This window comes from Hemibagrus wyckioides, linkage group LG13 (genome assembly GCF_019097595.1).
Source record: "Hemibagrus wyckioides isolate EC202008001 linkage group LG13, SWU_Hwy_1.0, whole genome shotgun sequence".
NCBI lineage: Eukaryota > Metazoa > Chordata > Actinopteri > Siluriformes > Bagridae > Hemibagrus > Hemibagrus wyckioides.
In genome coordinates this window covers 5,539,541-5,561,080 of record NC_080722.1, presented here as the reverse complement: position 1 = coordinate 5,561,080, position 21,540 = coordinate 5,539,541, and the positions used below count along the sequence as shown (strand labels likewise).

General features: G+C 39.6%; 2 protein-coding genes across 2 annotated transcripts in view; one reads left to right on the top strand and one right to left on the bottom strand.

Annotated features, from left to right (window-relative positions):
- unc13d (unc-13 homolog D (C. elegans)) overlaps positions 1-7,676 on the top strand; it is a 33,803-nt gene extending 26,127 nt beyond the window's left edge. Inside the window, exons 27-35 of the mRNA XM_058405976.1 lie at positions 213-287; positions 691-770; positions 2,758-2,863; positions 3,178-3,249; positions 4,220-4,303; positions 4,495-4,615; positions 5,219-5,342; positions 6,056-6,255; positions 7,247-7,676. Of these exons, the coding sequence (XP_058261959.1) occupies positions 213-287; positions 691-770; positions 2,758-2,863; positions 3,178-3,249; positions 4,220-4,303; positions 4,495-4,615; positions 5,219-5,342; positions 6,056-6,255; positions 7,247-7,356 (972 nt within the window). The 3' untranslated portion in view covers positions 7,357-7,676. The remainder of the gene's footprint in view (positions 1-212; positions 288-690; positions 771-2,757; positions 2,864-3,177; positions 3,250-4,219; positions 4,304-4,494; positions 4,616-5,218; positions 5,343-6,055; positions 6,256-7,246) is intronic.
- A 150-nt stretch (positions 7,677-7,826) lies between these two features.
- unk (unk zinc finger) lies at positions 7,827-20,615 on the bottom strand. Its single transcript, XM_058405977.1, has 15 exons — positions 20,367-20,615; positions 19,261-19,470; positions 18,824-19,000; positions 18,614-18,744; positions 18,074-18,209; positions 16,878-16,995; positions 16,476-16,560; positions 15,734-15,939; positions 14,899-14,961; positions 14,301-14,460; positions 13,712-13,810; positions 13,363-13,548; positions 12,843-13,024; positions 11,746-12,006; positions 7,827-11,401 (listed from the first exon to the last, which is right to left on the bottom strand). The coding sequence occupies exons 1-15, from the start codon at positions 20,498-20,500 to the stop codon at positions 11,240-11,242; spliced, it is 2,310 nt and encodes a 769-aa protein (XP_058261960.1). The 5' UTR covers positions 20,501-20,615; the 3' UTR covers positions 7,827-11,239.
- Between the last annotated feature and the right edge of the window lie 925 nt (positions 20,616-21,540).

Genomic DNA, 21,540 nt, shown 5'->3' with positions numbered 1-21,540 from the left:
TCCAAAAATGCTGAATCATCATCTTACAGAAATCTTTGGGTTGTACAACCAGAGCTATTGTCAAAGCTGCTGGTACAGAAAAAAATAACCAAGACTTTTTGACTTTTTATCAGAACTGAGAAGAGAACAGTGCAGTTCAGAGGATGAAGTAATAATACTGACATCATTTAGATGACATTGTGTGTGTGTGTGTGTGTGTCTTTCCTCTTCAGCTGCATACGGACATCGAGGATTACGTGCGCAGGATGGCCACACGACACCGGCTCCCATCTAGATCCACAGAGGATGTGCGTCTATAAACAAATTTATTATTTTGTCGCCGCAAGTCTGATATAAAATCAGTCAGGGCATGGTTGGCTTTCAGTATGAGATATTTTTACCTCTGTTGGTATAACCTTATTCAGAATTTTAGTGGTTAAAGATCCAGTACATAAGATGCACTTGGACTGTCTCAGAGAGCAGAAATGGGTTTGATATTACTATTTATATTGACGCTAAACTGCCCTAGGCTAGAGAAAAACACTTCTGAAAAACTACAAAGTCCTGAGTGTCTACTTTCATATGAGCTTCATATTAACCACCACTGTGGAGAGGGACATGACAAAGACTTTGTATGCTGAAAACTGATACTTCATTTTTTGGCCTCTGGGAAAAAGTGTTACAGGGTGATTGTGTTCTCTCTCTCTCTAGGCTGTGGATCCTCTGATGCGGTATCTGGAGAAGGAGCTGCAGTACATGAATGAAAATCTGGTACAGGAGAACTTTAACAGGTTGGATTTTATTTATTATCCAGGTTTTAGTATTATATCTGTGAAACAAAATAAGGCAACAAATATTTTATTTCGTCACCAGAATGCTGTAAGTGATTAATTGACTGCTGTCAAATAATGAATGTTGAAAGTGGTTTTTTAGGTTTATGGCTAAAATATCAGGCTGAAATGAATATCTAGTCAGGGTCTATATGATCTGTACAGATGACTGTATTAATATTCTATATGTATAACAAATTTGTGATTGTGATCAGTGATCAGAATTTGGAAAATAATAAGAGGGAATGATAAAAACCACATAAAAAAATAGTAATAGTAATAATAGTAGAATTCACATAAATGAATCACACAGTTCATTACGATCTGAAGGGGGATGTAAACTTTTGAACAGGATGATCGGTTTATATTGCTATTATTCTGTTTAAAGTTTTTATTTTTTTTCTACATAAGAAGCTTTATAATTTTCCCCCAAAACAAAATAATAACATTTTACAACAATCATGCTGTTCAAAAGTTTACACACCCCTCGCTCTTAAGGCATTTTGTCTTCTTAAGCATTAGGGTAACATTTGCAGCTTGTGTGATAGTTTAATATCGTAAAAGTCCATCAGATGTCCTCAGTGTGAAAAGATGGATCTCAATATCATATAGCTGCTGTTGGAAGGGAGTGAAATATGCAGGAGATGCTGAAAAAGCATCTAGAGACTCGTAAACGACTGTCACAAAACATAACAGCTGCTGATTAGTATTTTTGTATCCTATTATTATGTATTAAATGAAATAGTTTATTCTGTGATAGAAAAATTTCAGCAAGAATCAAGGGGAAGGTGTACAGGACAGTGGTGAGACCGGCCATGCTGTATGGTTTAGAGGCAGTGTCACTGAGGAAGAGACAGGAGTCAGAGCTGGAGGTAGCAGAGATGAAGGTTCTCTTTGGGAGTGACACGGTTGGACAGGATTAGGAACGAGTACATCAGAGGGACGGCTCATGTTGGACGTTTGGTGGACAGAGTTAGGGAGGACAGATAAAGATGGTTTAGACATGTTCAGAGGAGGGAGAGTGAGTATATTGGTAGGAGAATGTTGGACATGGAGCTGCCAGGCAGGAGGCAAAGAGGAAGGCCGAAGAGGAAGTATATTGATGTAATAAATGAGGATATGAAGCTAGTGGGTGCAAGTGTTAAGGATGTAGAAGATATGGATAGGTGGAGAGAGATGATTCACTGTGGCGACTCCTGAAGGGAAAAGCCTGAAAAAAGAAGAAGAATAAATGAAATAGTTTATTCAAGACATTACTAAATAAAAAACAGCATGCTATTTTTATGATCCATCTTGTTTTTTTTAAATTATTAACATTCTGCAAGCCTCAATACAAACAGACTGAACATGATGTGATGATGAAATAATTTGACTAAATAGATATAGTTATCACTAAAGTACTAAATAGATATAGTTATCACGGTAGAGCTACAGCAAAACAGTTTGTTAAATGGTTTCTTTGCACATTTAGACACTTTTCTAAATGATATAATGTCCAGTCCTAATTGTAAATGTGAACTAAGGATAAACGATATGTCAGATCTTAACATTCTTAGTTAAACTTTAAGCAATTTGTGGATTTTCTAATTTGAGAGAATGTAACATGCACCAAGTAGGAAACAACTATAGAAAATGTTTATATTTATGGCATTTGGCAGACGTCCTTATCCAGAGTGACTTACCTTTATTATACAACTGAGCAACTGAGGGTTAATGGCTTTGCTCAGGGGTCCAGCAGTGGCAACATGGTGGAGCTAGGATTCATACTCACAACCTCCCGAACCTTAGTCCAATGCCATAGCCATTGTTATTTTATAGGAGAATAGGATCATGCATGTTTTTGTTGTTGCTGATTTAAACAGGTCTCAGTAAACAAATTATTTCAGGAAGGAAAGCATGACTATGAGCCAGCATGTGACCTCTATTTTTCCGTCTGTGTGTGTGCCAGTTTGCTGATGCCATTGTGGACGAACTCGGTGAAGATTCTGCATCAGGTCTCGCAGCAGGAGGACAGCAACATTGTGTACTTTCAGAGACTTCAGTTCACTCTACAGGTGTGTCCTGGAACATCTGTCAGATAAACCCCATGCACTATACTCCTGCGTTATATACACAGACTATACACGGAATGCGTTCGGACAGTCCAACAGTCCACTTCCGCAGCAACACAACAATTCAGATGACACGACTCAAGATCCAACAGTCAAGTAGATAGATAGTACACAGAATCCTACCTTACCAGAAGAGAAGAAATTGAAGATAGAGCAACTTAAAGCACCCACGTCACCTTCCCCTTCAATCACAGATCATCATCTGTAATGATATATTATTCATTTTAAAGCTAAATCTGGACCTGTGTGTTTGGCAGTGTCTGGAGCAGTGTTTTCATGCTGAAGGGAACGGACTTCCTCTCGAAACGCTACGCACCGAGGAATACAAGGTGAGCGATTAAAACATGTTGTATTATGTTCTATCATGTTCTATAGGTAATTCCTTTCAAATACTTCAATTACAGAATTCTAACAGTAAAAAAAATTAAGAAAAAAAATGTTTAAATTTGTAATAAATATTAAATAAAAATTACATTTTAAAAAAGGTTGACGTAAAAGTTGAAATTATTTTTTTCACATGATTTGATTCAGTTTATTTAAAAAATTATTAAAATATTAATGTTCATTTTAGTGCTTTTTCTTCACCATTTCATTAACAAAAAATTCCATCACATGTCTGAATTTCCAAAAAAATTCTACAAATGACTTTAACATTAAAGTAACCTTAATAAAAAAAATGTGAGTGAGAGAAATATTCACTCTTTATGTGCTGATGATTGTTCCTGTATATCAGGGGTCCTCAGCCTTTTTTACACCATGGACCGGTGTGATACCGGACCATTTTACCCCGGCCCGGTTGGTGGTGGTGGGGCCTGGTTGAGTGGGTTAGCCAGCGGACTTACTGATGTATGGAAAAACCCACGACTGAGTCAAATGCAGGAGTGTGGCGTGACTGGAAAATAAAATACATATAATTTAAGTTATATATATAAAATTATAAGTTTATTGATTCTTTGTGGCCCGGTACCAAATGATCCATGGGCCGTACTGGTCCGTGGCCTGGTGGTTGGAAACCCCTGCTGTATATATGTAAATTTGCAATGTGCAGAAATCGTGTTTACATCTAAAGCATCTAATCGAACCCATGACTGGAACAATTGGATAAAATCAAATGTATAATATAAATTCTATATAAAATGTAATTGAGAATCTTCAGCTCTAATCAGGTAAGGTAAAAATTCCCCAAATCGATACTTTATTTATTGATCAGTGTTCACATGAGGAGTGAACAGACGATGTGGTGATGTGGAATATCATATAAAACTTTCGAACAAATCATAATTCATATTTTTTCTCCAGACTCTCCACAGCCACCTGATGCTCAACTCCATGAGCTGCCAGAAGCTGATGGAAAAGTTTTTTGAGAAGAAAGTGTGGGAGCAGGTGTGTTTGCGAATCAAGTTATACACCTGTGTGTGTGTGTGTGTGTTTGTGTGTGTGTGTGTGTGAGAGAGAGATTTATTACTTTCTGCCTTTAGTGTTACTCATTTGGCAGAATTTTTTTTATCCTAGCACACAGCAGTGATGATTATGAATTTTTCACATCCAGAATGGAATATTTGTGTTTTCAACAGAAAGTGTGTCACGGTGAGAAATACGGAGCCGTAACACTCATCACCTCCTACAAGCGCTCCGAGTCGAAACTGCACGTGGAGGTGCTGAATGCAGTGAACCTCATTCCCCTCGACTCCAACGGTACACAGCTACGCAGCAACAGAGTTAAACATTACAGAGCAATTTTCCTTGATAGAAATTTTCTTGATAGAAACACGATGCAAACCTGCGCTTTCTTTCAACATAAATGGCAAAGAACATTTTATATTAATTTACATTTTCTCATTAAACACCGTCATTACAGTTCAAACTGTAAATTGTGCTTCATTATTTATGCTTTATTTGATTTACGTATTATTTTTCTTTATTTAATATTTTTTTATTATTATTTTCTTTTATTTTCCATATTTTATCTAACCTTTTATATCATTTTATTTGACCTTTGTCTTGCTTATTGACATTTTATTTTGTTAAATCTTCTTTGACCTCTGTTCTTGATCATCAAGCTGCATTAGCATGTAAATTTCCCCGGTGTTGGATCAGCAGTATTATCTTATCTTATCTTATCTTATCTTATCTTATCTTATCTTATCTTATCTTATCTTATCTTAGAGATAGATCATAGAGTTCTTTTAGTTACACTTAGCTACTTTGCTCAGACCGAAGCGATCTCAGCCTAATGCTGCTACTCTGTACTAAAAACACGGTGATTAAAATTTTTAAATATATATTTTGACTCTACAGGTCTCAGTGACCCGTTCGTTCAGCTGTCTCTGGAGCCGAGGCATATTTTTCCACAGACGGATGTACGATCGACTAAAGTCAAGAACCGGGATCTCAACCCGCTGTTTGAGGAATCCTTTGAGTTGTGAGTAAATCCGTAAAATTTACTTTAATAAAGTTAAGTTGGATTGAGTAAAAGGAAAAATACTTTTTAACCCTGTTTACAGGTACACTGGTGTTTAGATTCTGCCGGAAAAATGTAAATCAACTAAATGGATTTTCTGGCTGTGAGTCTGATATAACATGAGTCAGGACTTGAGGCAGTGTGAGCCGTGTGTTTTCGCCTCTGTTGGATAACCTTACACAGAATTTTTGTGTTGAAGATAAACACCTTCAAAAACAGATGTAGATACTTTTGAACAAGCATTCGGGGCATCTCAGAGAGGAAAGATGGGTTTAATATCAGCATTTATTTTGAAGACACTTTTCTGTGAATATATTGCACCTAGCGGTACAGTGGCTTAGTGGTTAGCACGTTCGCCTCACACCTCCTGGGTTCGAGTCTCGCTCCCGCTCACTGTGTGTGTGGAGTTTGCATGTTCTCCCCATGCGTGGTGGGTGTGCTCTGGTTTCCTCCCAGTCTAAAGACACGCTTCTAGGCTGATTGGAGTCTCTAAATTGCCTGCAGTGTATGAGTGTGTGTGTGTACCCTGCGATGGGTTGGCACTCCATCCAGGGTGTATGCTGCCTTGATGCCGCCTGAGATAGGCACTATCTGTAGAGTGTGTGTGTGTGTGTGTGTGTGTGTGTGTGATGTGCTTGTGGTGTTAATCGTCCTCCTGTGCTGCGGGGGGACAGTGCTGTGTCTTTAGCGCAGTGCCAGTCAGCCGGGGCGTGTCTGGTGGTGACGGTGCTGGACTACGACGCCCTGCGCAGCGACGACTTTGAAGGAGAGGCGTTTCTCTCTCTGAAGGCGGTGCCTGGAGTTGCAGGAGGAGGAGGCTCTGACCCCGCCCCTGCTCAGATCCGCCTCCCTCTGATGCACCCCAAACCAAACAGTAAGAGTTTCCTTTTTACGCTGACGTTCCGTTAATTCTCTCTAAAATGCAAACTGAATAAACTTGAAACTTTGTCCTTGGCACAAAAGAAAAGTGTTCACCTTATCTTCTAGAGATTTAAAATCCTGATGACTGAACAGTAATCCATGGACAGTTGACTAAGAGAGGAAAATTGGCCTTGCTCTGTAGGTGGGAGGGACATACTCTCTGCCACCTGTCAATCACAGGAACATTAGCCAATCATGGGCATCAGTGAGGTCATGTATGCGGAAGGAGGCAGATAGCAGATAACTAGGATAACACACAGCGGTTTGGAAAGATGCATTAAACACATGCATTAAAAAATAAACCTCAAACTCTACTTTAAAGGAATTGTTTTATGTCACAGGATTTTTACTCAATGTATTAAAATAAATAAACTGATATCAATTTAAATCTCACGCCAACTTGCAGATCAGATGGAGAGTTTTTACCTTTATTATTTTTTTATCCTTCTCTCCTAAATTTTCCGAATATTTTTATCCACTTTATAGATTTTTGCTTTCTTTTTTTTTGTTTTCTTTTCCTCTTTCTTTGTTTTTTTTTCTTTCGTTCGTCTGTTCGTTTGTTCTAACAGATTAAAAACCTGCTGTTTAACCTATTTGTGGCCTACTTGTATACTTACAGGACAAAAAAAAAACAAATTATTTTATCTCTGATAGGAAACCTAGAAAGGAACTTTCTGTGCCCTAAAGTGTGTGCTTTGCGTGTGTTTGGAATTTTTCTAACTACTTTTCAGAATTTTAGATGTTTCCATAGATTATTTGTTAATGATTTTACATTGCGGCATTAAAGTGATGTCTCAGAAACCCCCTTATTTATAAATTTTTAGAAATAATGAAAAGGGATGCTTAGAAATCTAGAAGCATGAAAAGGACTGGACAAACAAATTATGATGATGATGATGATGATGACATGTTAGTGAGCTCACATTTCCTCTGGATGTTTACAGGTGACTTGAACCTGAAGATGCTGGAGGGCAGAAAGGGCGAGCGTGAAGCTCAGGCCTTCGTCAAACTGCGCAGACAGAGAGAGCGCAAATCTCAAGAATCGGGGCAATGAACAAGAGAGACGAGAAACGATCATCTGTCACGATTCATCTGTATTTATCAGGGATACGATTTATTTGGGTGTTCTAACGTGCGGCAAGTTATTTCAACACTGGTTCCTTGTACATTTTAATTCCTCTGTATCTGTATGTAAAAAAAATTCGAATATGGATTTAGGTGCATATTTGAAGCATCTATTTTGGAATAAACAGGTTTTCTGTTTTTGTATTAATACAAGAAATGTGATGAAATTCTCATGTGTGGTAATCTCTTAAAAATTCCTTCCTCGGTTTGTGTACTCACACACACACACACACGCGCGGATCAGTGTGATAAGGAGTGAGAGGAGAGAAACCATGACGATATAAAAGGCAGGAACCTTGATATTCCACGACTGTGATTAGGAACCATTTTTCTATTCATATGAATGGAACTGTGTCATTCTGAAATATACGTAATAAACTGATCAATGACTGAGACGTGTTAATCCAAAAATATACATTTTTATTTATTGTTTTGTAGAAAATCAGAATGAAATACTGAATGGTTTCGAGCAGACGATTACAGACCATACAGTGAAGCTCTGACCTGAAAAGCTTTAAAAAAGGAGTCGAATGTAAACTCTTCGCACAGCTCCAGCGTGATTTCGTCTCACCGGCTGCCGATCTCCTGAGGAGCTGAGTGAAACCTTATCAGTGAGAAAACACTACTCTGTGAAGCAGCCCTTCATATCTTAAATCACCACTTACACTCCACTCCATCTCTATACGGTAGCTATGCGGTCTCGCGCTCACACGGGTCTAACGCTGTACTCGAGCGGGTGGGCGGAGTCAGTGCACGGAAAAGACGCTAAATCGAACTTTACTATTAAGACACCTGTCCGCACAAAATACCAAAACGAGTCAAAAAAGCTTAAAAATGTAAAAAGATAGCTTTCGGTAATGCTGTAACTAGTTTGTGTAGTGAAGACGTTGCAAGCGAAATTTTTCCGAATAGAATCCAAGAACGGTCTAGACCAATTATGCATATGATGAACATTCATTAAAACGGAGATGCACCAAGTGTGATACGAAACCGATATCATGGCTGGGTATCAGATGAATCTGATCCGAGTCTGATCCAAGAGCACTTCTGTGGCTCTGAACATGGAGTAATAAATCAATCGTATATTTATACCACAGTGCTGAAAAATTCTGATTGGCCAGAATAATTAATATTTAAAAAAAAAATGATTGTATGTGTAATTGCTGTGATATCAGACTTATAGATAAAAGATATAGATATAGACAGATAAAAGACTTCAGGATCTGATAGACAGATAAAAGACTGCATCACACCACTGGGTCATTAATTACTTAACAGCAAATGTTTCCTTAATTATTTTATAATAAAAAATATATCATTTTAAATCATACTTGCCATGCTGTATTAAATTATCACTACATTATCATCTGTGAGGTCAGTCAACCAGACAGACTTTCATTTGATGCATTGAAAAAACTAAACCAACAGCGATCCAGATATCTGTCTCGGAACTCAGCTGGTGCATCCCGAACATTCTTCGATAACACATTCAAAGGAAATCCAGGAAATAATCGGATCGGAGGTTCCGACACTTCCTGGTCCGTCTGGGAAATTTGTGCAGTCTGGGGGGGAAAAAAAAGAGAGAGATTTTTACGCAAACGTCTATTTCTAAACGAAAATCGGATCAACAGAGCTGGAAATACGAGTTGAAATGATAAGTGCTGATAATAAACATTCATATGGCTGATATTTTTGTTCCCACAATCATACCTTTTTCTTTTTACTTACAATATTGGAAAAAAAAAAGAAAAGTCAATTGCTTTTGAAAAGAAAAATGGGTACTAGCCAACAGCCATATATGAGCAAGTGTGTGTGTGTGTGTGTGTGTAGAAGAAGAAGGGAGAAGAGGAAGGATCTCAGACTGTTCTTTATATACAGGCTTTAAAGCGAAAACTCTAGAGATCTGTGATCATCTTCCAACACACCAACTCTCAGGAGTTTCACTTCATTCGATTTTTCATCCTTTGTTTCGAGGTTAGATAAAAAAAAGAAGCAAGCATGTGCATGCTGCCCTGGAGCCTGACCCCACGGTGTTAATCTGACTATAAACCTCAAACAGTGCAAGAAGCGAGTATGAAAGATCTCGTACTTGAGACAATCACGGATCTTTCTTTCTTGGGCTGCGTCCGTAATCGCTTGGCGTCTGACTCGTTCCCTATCCGCTATAAAGACTGTTCAATAGGGAGCACTATGTAGGGGGCAGCCGTGAGGGAGACGCTGGATTGGATAAATAAATAATTTGCTTATTATAAAAATACAGAGGTATTAAAAATGATTTTTTTTTTTTGCATTAAACGTCCCAGTAAAAAGTTTCTATTCGCTTCAAATTATTACGGAGATATGAGGTCAGCTGCTTTGGTGTCCATTTTGGCTCTCTAATAGTGCACTATGGGTAATAATACTGTTCACGATTTAACTTAAGAGTGAGAATTCAGACAACGTTACATCTCTGCACCCAAAACAGGGCACCAGAAGGTGAATCGTGAACACATGGAGAGCTTCGAGCCTACATTGTGAGATCTGAATCAAAGAGTACTGAAGCTTTCCTTTTGTACCTTTATTATGCATCTTGTACCTAGAAAGGTACATTTAGTGTAGCTCTAAAGCTTCACTCTAAAAGGTATCACTGATTAAAAAAAAATCACACTTTAAATGTGCACTATATCAAAGTTAAATTAAAAGGTACAAAAGGCTACTGTCCCCCCCCCCCAAAGAGTGCATGGTATCAATGTTGTGCCCCAAAGTTCAGGAGTGCGTCATGAAAGCAGGACACTTAACAGCGTTAATTTGATCCAAGATGTCTCTCAAATGAGCGCCACAGAGCGTGGAAAAAAAGAATTTGGAAAAAGAGGACAGGTTTGAAAAGTAGTTTGGGATAGAAAGTAGTTCAGTGCAGAAAGTGTGTCATGGTTGCGGATCTGGCAGTGCATCTGAAACGTTCATACTGTTCATTTTCTCCTGTATTCGTGTCTTAAGATCAGAGTGTGTGTGTGTGTGTGTGTGAGAACTAAAGTAAGAGAGCTGAGGTAAAAAGTTTTACTCGGCCATTTCAAACCTTCTCCTGGAGATCCAGCTCCCAGCAAAAAGCTTACGAACTGATAATCCTAGAATCTATTTGAACCCATAATTCATCACAGCAACTTTTTTAATATATACTGTATATCTGAAAATGCAGCCAGATGCACTGTAGTCATAATTCAGCATCTTAAATGTGTCCTTAATCGAAATAAACAGTGATTTCCTAACCAGATTCACACAACGCACTGACACTGCGACTCCTTCCAGAAATGTTAATCATCATCTTACAAAACCCCAAAAACTAAAGTTTATATGGAGTGTATACGGTTACTATAGAAACGTATCAGAACGAGTGCATCAATAAAAATCTGTGATCTGGAGATGGGACTACTGTCAGAGGTGCTGTCATAGAAAATGAATCAACGCTTTCCAACCAATCAGAATCGAGAATCCGATACTGCCATAGCATATAAAGAACACAAAAAGCATAATAATTAATCCAACTTACAGTTAAATCGAAACATATATTGTGTTTTTGGTCTAAAGTTATTCTTCTCTTGGATTTATCATCAATAAATGTTTGGGGTTCTGAGTTGAGTTTTGTTATAATTATTAAAACAACTTTTCTTGTAGCAGCTATTTGCGATCGAATTTGCATGCAGCTGATGCACCTGGCTGTAGGAATGCTGGATCTGTGCTGGAACTGAACTAAATCTCCAGGAGGAGGATGATAAAGCTCAGAGAGATGTTCAGTGCTAAGTGTAAGAAACGGTTCAGGATTATATGGCTGTTGATTAGGACTGGGGTAGATTCAGGCTCTGCTGACGTTCGGAGCACACGGGGCATTCGGCCGAGACCGCACAACGTTCGCAACACACGCCGTGTTGACACGGCAATGCCACGGAGCCCAACTCCTCACACGACACACAACATAACCGCTGCTTCCTATACACGGCCTGAGAGAGAGAGAGAGAGAGAGAGAGAGTGGGAGGGAGTGAGAGAGAGAGAGAGAGAGAGAGTGCGCGAGAGAGAAAAGAGGAGAGAGCGATAGAGAGAGGAAAGAAGAAAGGGGGAAATGGAGTGAAGAGAGAGAGAGAGAGAGAGAGAGAGATGGAGGGGGAGAGGAAAAAAAAGGGTGGGGGGTTAATTAAGGTCTCACTCATAAAAAACAGCACCATTATTTCAAGAGCACACAATGACACTGTATTATAATACTGTTTGATGTATCCTCCCCTTTGTTTCATCACATAATTCAGCGAGGATATGGAGGAGAATGGGTGTGTGTGTGTCTGTGTGTTACCTGTTCCACCGTCCGTAAGCAGGTGCAGATCTGAGTTTGCAGGCTGCAGATGGAGCTCAGAGGAAGTTTGTGCAACAGCTGGAGCTGGTGAAGCTGCAGTAACGGGTTATCAGAGGTGCGTAAGCCCTCTAGCACTTCCTCGAGGAGCGTGACCTGCTCCTGCACCTCCTCCTCAGCCTGACGCGCTCTCTCTGCCTCCAAACCCAACCGGCCTGCCAGCAAGCGAGCGTCTTCAGCATCAGCCTTCAGCACCGCCCATGACTACAACACAAACCTGTGTTACTTCAGCACACAAATACATCACCTCCAAACATGCTAAGACATACAGAGAGCTATTAACAGTCTGTGTCTTGTATACTTACACAACGTCAACCTGATTGACATCAAGTCAAATACAGACAAATCAGCTTATACTTCAGACCTATCAATCCAGATGTATAAATAGTGTGAGTAATGTGTTTACGCTGAAAATTCAACCACAAAGGAGAGCACTTCTAGTATCCAGATGACATACAGTTAATGCTCACAGTTTTGCTTATGTTTTTGGATGAAAACAAATTCAACCACACTCAAATGCCTTTTAATTTTGCCCACATTGTGTGATTTAGAATTCAACATTTTAATATTTCACAGATTCACTATATCGTGCATAGTGTATCCAGTACATCATCACTGGGATGTAGCTTTAGATCTCAAATGAGCAAGACAGTGGTGAGGAAAATACTCTCTGAGGCGAAATGAGGGAAGGAACTGAAGAACCAGAGTTAAAAGGAAACTTATCTTCTGGGAAAGACCAGATAGTGAGAATAGAAATCATTACAGTACACAGACATTCATGGATGAACACAGGACAGTGTTCATGATTACAGCAGCAGCTTTTAGGTAAAATTCTACAGTATTCAGATTATCCAATCCATCAAGGGTGAGACTTGGGCACAAACCAGCTATTTCCTTTCAAGGTGCAATAAGAAGCTTTCCATATATACACACACACAAAAAAGCAGACACAGAGACTCCTATATATTGTAAGTGACAAATTAATTGTGCTAGATTAAATGATTTCCGCATACTAGAATGAACGAAGTACACAAACCCACCTGAGACATCTGCCTCCAGCTGTGGTCCCAGTGCTTCAGCACCCTGTGAGCCTCCTCCAATTCTTGTTTCAGACGGGAAGCCTCGGAGAACATGGTTCCAGTAGAGAGCAGGGCTGGAGGTGTGCCGGGAGAACAACCCAGGGGAAAATGTTCCCAGATATTACTGCTCATTCCATTCAGACCTACACAATACAAAAAGGTCATAGGATACACGTGTCATATGTAAATAAGCACACCAAAATCATATCATGTGAATAAGTTAGTCTGAAATGCACACAAGGACGTGTTCTAATAATAAAATAATCGCCATAGTGATATGTTATTTTCACAGAATATAATGAGCATGTCCTCTTATATCATAGCGATTTGTCATTTGGTTTTATTACTACAACTGTCTGAGCTGCTGTTATAAAATATTGATCAATACCTTCTGACCAATCAGAGGCAAGAATTCAACAGCATTGAGGTATAATGCTAATATAACTCTTATTAACACACTAGTCATCTAAACTATACAAACCTAAAGAACTATGAGATGGTCCCAAAAAACTGCTCTCGGATTGGGTGGGTGGTGGTAACTGAGCAGACAGAAATGGAGAAGCATGAGCTCTGATTGGAGGAGAGGGAGAGGCGGATCTGAAAGGGGAGGGGCTGCTGAAGGACCCGGGGATGTTAACAGGAGCCGAACTCTGAAGCTGACTCCCTCCTGTCCAGAGCAAAAACAAAACGCAGTGCGAGTTCAAAAATATTTCAAGTAATACATTGACACTGTTCCACATTCCAAAATCCACGTATGTTAACACGCATTCAAGGCGGTCATGCTTACCTTCAGTGTATTAGCATTTTACTGAAGAAGGGTTGATGCTTACCTATCATGAGTCCCATGCTGGGCGTGGAGCTGCTCTCCAGACTTTTCTCCAGAGCCGACACTCCAAACGCATTCAGGTCCAGATCATCCAGTGCAGACTCTGATCAAAGAGGAGATTATATATATTATATATTATTTATTATATATTATATATATATATATAAATATATATATATATAAAGAAAAAAGACGCTCCTTAAAGCCTCCTTATGATGGATGACCTACAAATTCCACCCACAAGTGATTTATTCCTTAATTAATTGGCAGGATGGTAAATGCTAATCAGGAGGAAAATTGATGAAGCAGTTTAGAGAACAGCTGCCGATAAATTACAGGAAAGGAGGATAATGTCTTTGCGTATTTATTCTACAGTCTCTCTTATTTAAAACATTAGCTTTAAGGAGTCATTTCAGAGCAAAAACGGCAGCAGATTCCGAGTATACAACACAAACTTAAAGCAGGTGATGAATAGAAGTAGTAGTAATGACCTACAAGACAAACGTTATTCAGAATAAAAGCCCATAGGTACCTACAAGCCTGACTATCTTCAACACAATTCTTGTACATGAGCAGCTCTGAGGTGCACTGACCTACTACAGACTCTACGGTGTCGCTGGTGGGATAGAACGGCAGTGCGTTGGCATTCATGCTAGAAGAAGGGGCGGGGCTGGGAGGAGTCGCCGCCAGGCTGGAGGGCACGCTGGACGACAGGCTGAGGGGACTGCCCACGGGCAAGAACACAGACAGCTCCTACAACAGCAGACCAGCATCAAAAACACGCCACGGTTTTTCTGAAAGGAATGCTACGTTCATATATACAGCAATTTTATCTCTGCATGTTAAAATTTCATCTCAGTCACTGTTAAAAGTTAGTGTTCCTACTACTGGTTTCCATAGTAATAATGTTTATCAGTGGGCGGTTCAATTAGTGTTCCAAATTAGTTTAATCCCACTAAAATGAAACATTTCGAAAGAAGATTTGGCGTCTGTATATACCATTCCCAAGAGTGTATCTGCATCATATCATTCTAAATGAGGGAGAAACAGTGTGTGGGCAGGTCATGTGCGCTTCACTGTCTCCATTCCAAGTTGAAGCATATTTGCATGAACTTCAACCTTTCTTAAGTTTGTGAATGCGGCATTTTAAAATCGCGACAAAATAATAAACAAACAAAAACATAATTGTACCGGCTTGCTATGTAAACCAATCTCTCTACTGCGATGTTCCATTGCATACGTCTTCTGTTTCGCCTAAAGACAAACAAACGAAACACAAATAATACAAAGATTCTACTTTCGATTCTTTTTTATAGAAATTGGGAAATTCCCTGCTAATGAATTGCTCATACACTTACTGTCCACTTTAATAGGAACATTTATGCAGTTATCCAAACAGCCAATCATGTGTAAGCAGCATAATGCATAAAATTATATATTTACAGGTGAAGCGATTCAGTTCAACTTTACACAAAATATCAGAAATATAAAAAAAAAAAGTGTGCCTTTAACTGTACCATTGATGTTAGTGTCAGATGGGCTGAGTGGAGTATTTCACATACAACAATCTCTAGAGATTAGCCAGAATGGTGCAAAAAGCATTGAGCAAGTGACAGGTCAGTTAGTGGAAATTCCTTATTGAGGGGGGAAAAAAGGCCAGAGCTGACAGGAAGCATATAGTAACTCATATAATCACACTTTATAACCATGGTGAGCAGAAAAGCATCTCACAGTGCTTAAAACATTGAACCTTACTGTGGATGAGCTACCAGAGCAGAAAACCACATCAAGTTCAGCCAGGAACAGGAACCTGAGGCTATCATGAAGCTCCTGACCTGCATCTGTATGATTTTACACACTGTGCTGCTGCCTCGTGATTGAAATACTGAATGAATGTGAAGGTGTTCCTAATAAAGTGGACAGCGAGTACATAAATTTGCACCTAATCTCACAAAAGCACATGACTTGACAAGCAATTACTTTTCTTTAGATATATTCGAGAAAATTATGAAGAGACTCTCCATACCTGATCCTCCCGCTCAAAGCCGGGCGCTTTCCCATAACCCCCCTCTCCAGCCCAGATGGAATTCAGGGGATCCAAAATGGTGGTCTCCTCAAACAGGATCCTTCCCAGAAGGCTTTGCTCTGTGTTGTCTGTGATTGCTGAAGCGAGGGCTGAGGAAGGAGAAGAGCTGCAGTCTGTGAAAGGCTGATCCTCACTCACACTTGCTTCTGGAGGTTAAAACACACACACACTTATTCACTTACAGTTAGACATCCTTCTCAGTGATCAGGAAAGTTCACAGATTTTTGTTACTAGCGTACACGATGTATTTATTTTGTTCATTTCAGTGATGCCAAGCTACGTTCACACGCAGTGTTTGTTTTCCTCACTACAAGTCTCCACTCGCTGTACTGTGAAGTCTCCAGTGGTCATTCCTAGTTCTGGTTGCCATAGTAATAACGTTTAACAGCAGATGGCACCAAATCAGTTTAATACCACTTAAATGAATCATTATGGAGGTAGATTTGGAGTTCTCTGCCTAGGATCACATGCACTCTTCACTCCTGACGGTAGTCGTTGCACCGAATCGCTCCAGATTTCCAAAAGTTTAGCTTTTCTCAGCTTAGTCAGGTCACCATGGCATATGTAGCCAAAATTCGGCAGCTCTCAACGAAAATGAATGCTCTCCGTCACTATATGTGTGAATGTATCTTTACACACACTCTGCTTAAGCTGTAACTGGGTGTAATGACAGAGTTCTTACTCTCGAGGTGGGCGAAAGCACAGAAAGGCCCTCTGGGGCAGCTGCCACTCTGCTGCATATCATTACATTTGCTGGATTTGTAGATCTGCACAGAGAACCAGAGCTTATTAGACAGGCTAAAAACAAACACAAGGAAATGGTGAAACCAGACATGTAAGCGTTTCTATGGTCACCGGTTATAGGACTTTTCTAAAATGACCCTGTAAGTGAGCGGCACAGCTAGCCTAGAAAAAGCAGAAAAATGTCGCAGAACCGCTCAGCTGTAAATGTTGGCACCTCCGCTTATATAATGACGTCTATAAATGAAAACTTATTGCGATACCGAGGTCGGTCACGGGGTTAAAGCTGTTATTTACCGCTGGTTCTTTTTAAGGATGGTGATTTAGGATTGGTGAACAGTACCTCAGGGTGGAACTGCTGCTCGGTACGTGTGTGACAATACTGGCAGCTCTCGCCGCTTTCACACTTACTCGGGTCTCCCCACTCATCACTGTGTTTTACCGAGGGACACGGCAAGGCTCTGCAAACACACACACACGATTCAGTGCGCACATGTCTCCATTACATTTAAATAATGGATTATAAAAGAAACAGAAACACTTATTCAGCAAAAGCAGCAATATTTTACTATTTCTGAAGATGTGCTTACGGGGGTTTAATGACAATGATATGGTTAGCGGAAATAAAACTCATCTCATTATTATTGTAGTCCGCATGTTTATTACCTGTAGAGCATTCTCAGAACATGTGTATGTGCAAATTTCCCCTCATGTGGGGTAAAGAAAAACAACAACAAAACACTTATATAAATGTATATGAATGTTTATGACTGAAACACGTTTTTGCTATTCTGAATTATTTTACAGCGCACTTTAACTTCATTCGTTTTAAAAATAATGCATCAAATTTCTAATGAAACAGAAATTAAGAATAAAAGTACAGTTCCTAAAAGGGTGAGTATACATCACCTTTTTCTTTTCCTAATGAAAACAAGTATATAAAACAAGGTAACATTTTTTTATTTTTACTTTTGTCATACACTAAAATAGGATTTAAAAAATAAAGTAAATAAATTAATAAACAAACTATTTTAATTGTGTCTAGAAATCACAGTTAATTGAATTCATTATTATTCTTTTAAAATTAATTTGTCTAGAAATCACAATGTTTAGAAAAGATATACTTCATAGGTCACCATTCTATAAGAACTCTATAAGAACTCGCCACAGCAGTACATTTCAGCGTGACAAATGATGACAGGAGGCCTGCTGAAACTGCGCCAGCTATCCAGCCATACATGTTCACTGAAACGCTAGCTCGAGCATCACCTAGACTGCTGAAGATACTTTTTCATTTCATAGCAAACCGAAGTAGGAACAAACACAAAAAACATACACAGACCCAAATTATTTTTAAGTAGTTCATGTCTAACAGACACTCAACAGACTCTGTGTGAGCTGAGAAAGATGGCGTGATGTATGAAACGTAAAAGCTAACTATACTTCAGTGACAAGAAATTACTGCTGTGGGGAAATCAATACATCAGTTGCATTCAAATGAAAAATCATTTGACAGTACTAGTGATGCTGTATACGTACCTGTATTTGTGCTTGTGAGGGCAGCGCCTGCGGTCTTTGCTGTTGTGATAATACGGGCAGGCGTAACCTTGGCGGCACAGACGAGGAGGCTTTTTACAGAGCTCGGTCTTATAGTGTGACAATACGTAGCCGTTATCTGCAGACAGCGAGAAGGAGAGACAGTCACAACACACAACTTCAGAAATGATCTGAATTTGATTTAATTCAAAGACTGAATAACTAAAACAAGTAGCTTATAAATCATGTCAGCTTGGAAATTCCTGTAAAGTCTATCTGTTGATAGAAAAGTCAGAAGAGAAAGCTCAGTGGCACTAAAATCACATTGTACACATTCACAACGTGCACTAAAGGGGATCAGTGGATTATTATCTAATTAAATCAGAGTCTAAAAGTCTGAGAGGTTCTGCTTTAGACATACAACACTTATGACACTACAAATATCTGTAACCAGCTGCACCGGTTAACTTAAATGTGATCTTCGCCTCACAAAACTTCAGCTCAGTTTACAACCAACTATTTAAACCAGGTGATGGTCCTCACCCTGCCATCGTGGCTCCTCACTCAGCGTCTTCTCTATAAGAGCAGCGCTGGCCACTAATCCAGACTGTCCATCCCCGACTCCACTCTCCATCAAACCGGATCCAGTCTGAGCCTCCAGAGCCTGGACCTCCCTGCACAACACGCATTTACATCATTCCAGTTAATTCAATACACAAAGTCTATCCGTTCTGTCCGGAAGCAGTATTATACCTGATATCGTAGACGGGACATCGCAAATCGTGAGAGCCGTGAGCAAAGGCACAGTGGGGGCCGTTTTTACTACAGTGGCCTTTCGCATCCGTCTCATGAATACAGGAGCCGGTCTTATAGTAGCGCAGGTGGTAACGTCGCTCTGTGTCTCCGGCTGTCCGGTGCAGGAAAGGACATCTGGACAGGAACAACATAAACAAAATGCACATGTTGAGACATAAAGAGACAAGGCTGCTTTAACAGGGGAGCTTCACTAAGCATAAGATCTGTGCTGTAAAGTGTATTCCTTTAATTACAACACATTTCCCAAAAGCATCATACCACAAGGAGCAACGTAACATGGTCAGTTAGGCTTAACACCACCATGCTTTTTGGGAGCCTGTGCTCAGATTTTGCACAAATAAATGAGAAGGGCGGCAGGGTCATCCTCTTCTTACTCGTCTCCGTCGGGGCAGGTGCCCGTGCCCTCGTCGTACTTGGCGCAGTAAACATCGGGGCTGTAGTTAAATGAGCCGTCCCGCTTGCGGATTGGCCGTCTCCGTCTCTGGTTCAGGAAGTGCCAGTGGAAGCAGGTGAAGGGCCGATGCTGAGTGCACTTGTGCTGCACAAACAGAGGACACTGCTCCGTCCTGAACTCCTTCAGATATCTGCGAGAGAAACCAGGAGGCGGGGCCAATACAAACATGAATATGCAAATGAGGACAAGGAAATGTTTACTACTACTGTTTTTGTTTTGGTTAAAGGCTGATTTTTAAAACTGTTTACTCTTCAGACGATGGATGGGTGTAAATATAAATATGGCGGTATCGAGCAACACACTTCTGTTTGCAAATCTGTTTATATACAGTACAACAGACGCTTTCTCAACACTTTTGACAGAAGGACGCGTGGGCGTTTCTAATTTGCATATTATGCATATTCATAGCGTTGCAACAACAAAAAAAGGAGGCAGCAATATGTTTTACGTCATTTTAAAAAGCATCATTTAAGCAACTTATTATTGTTAAACATGATTAATTATAAAACTTTAATTGCATTCCGTTAGCCTATCAGAATTCCTTTAGAAACAAACACTTATACAGCTAGCTAAGAATTGCAGCACATGTTCTGCTGCTAAATGCATCATAAACATCAACGCGCAGTATTTAATGCTAAACTAATCCATTAAAATTGATTAAAGAACATATTACAAGGTTTAAACAAATACAGTTAGCTAGCGCTCAACGCTTTTGTAGCTAACTTCAAAAACTTGCTAGCTTGCTTTTAACCGCATTCCAAACGGCTACCGACACGAATCGTAGTGCACTAGGTAGGGCACTAGGTAGGGCACGAGTCACCATTACGTCGCCCAATACGTAAGCCACTAGTGTAGGCAGTATGAGGTGGTTTGGAATTCTGTATCGCTAGGCCTCCCATAAAGACCGTCGGTATTTAACCACAAACAATGCTGCACGTTAAAAACAGCGACAGGGCAATTTTTTTTTTACAGTGTAAATGATGTAAAAGTGTCTTTGCGCGTGCGTCCGGACTGCCGTTAACGTACGTGTAGTGTTGCGGCTTCTCCGTTTGCGCGTGCAGAGCGTTGGCGGGAGAAGACAAAGGCGGTGAAGAAGAGGACGATGAAGGTCCGAGGTTGACTGCCGATGCACTGGCCTGTGTCACAGGCGCTTTGGACATCTTTATTTAAACGATAAAAATCACCGCCATCGAACTATTTAGCTAAAATTGCCCAGAGCTCCCTAGTCTGCTTTCTTTTTCGATGTGCGCATGCGCGGAGTACTCTCCGTTTTTTAAAAAGCTAAGGTAGTTCCGGGTTCGTGTTGATGACGTAGGAAAACAAATAAACAAAACAAAACAAAACAAAAAAAGCCAGGCTCGGTGTCGTTTTGGAAATAAAGTCTTTATTCTGCAAGGATAGCTGGATAAAATATTAAACTAAACATTTATTCGTAATTTATTGTTACAGTGATTTTTCTTCCCGTCAAGTCCTGAAAGCTTTCTCCAACACTTGAATAAAACATCTATTATGGATCTTGATTAATGATAAACAATAGCCATTTACTCATGAAAGACTACAACAGTATAATATATTCCTGAGACAAATTATTATTATAAAACAAATCTGATGCAAAGTGAAGTTGAAAGTTCAAGAAAATCAATTTCACAGACTATCCATCTATAATATCAGGCTCATTATTCAAATGTGTTCAGAAATATTTTGCCTATTTACCAGGGCCCTAAACAGTCAGTCAGCAAAACACATCATGTCCATGTCACTTATTATAGGTCATTTACATGATCTCATTTTTACACAACTGAGCTGTTGAGGGTTAGGAGCCTTGCTCAAAGGCTCAGCAGAGGTCCACTCACAACCTTCTGATCAGCAGACCAACACCTTTACCACTGAGCTACCACTCAGTCGCAGAAGAGGTTATGGAGAAAAATGGAGCAGGTGAACTTTTTTTATTTATTTTTTTTTTTTTATAGTTTAACTCCAAATTGAATTCCTCTAATTTATGGTGCACTATTTTTTATAACCCTCTCGCTTACTCTCATACAGTCCATCAATCATGCCTAATTCTTTTATGACTTTTCATTTCGATTAAAAACATCCATGTGTTTAAAATTCAAACAAACGAAACCATTCACCTAAGCATGAGCTCTGATTAAGAACATAAACATTTGATCCAATGTGTTTCTTCATTCTTATATGAATG

Bases quoted from the DNA above. Each gene is read 5' to 3' on its own strand.
- unk (XM_058405977.1), bottom strand. From the start codon at position 20,500: ATGTCCAAAGCGCCTGTGACACAGGCCAGTGCATCGGCAGTCAACCTC. The intron at 19,001-19,260 runs GTAAGAAGAGGA...GTTCCTGTCCAG, and splicing joins ACCTGCCCCGACGGAGACGA to ATGTCCTTTCCTGCACCGGA. The intron at 16,996-18,073 runs GTACGTATACAG...GTGTGTTTGCAG, and splicing joins CCTCACAAGCACAAATACAG to AGCCTTGCCGTGTCCCTCGG.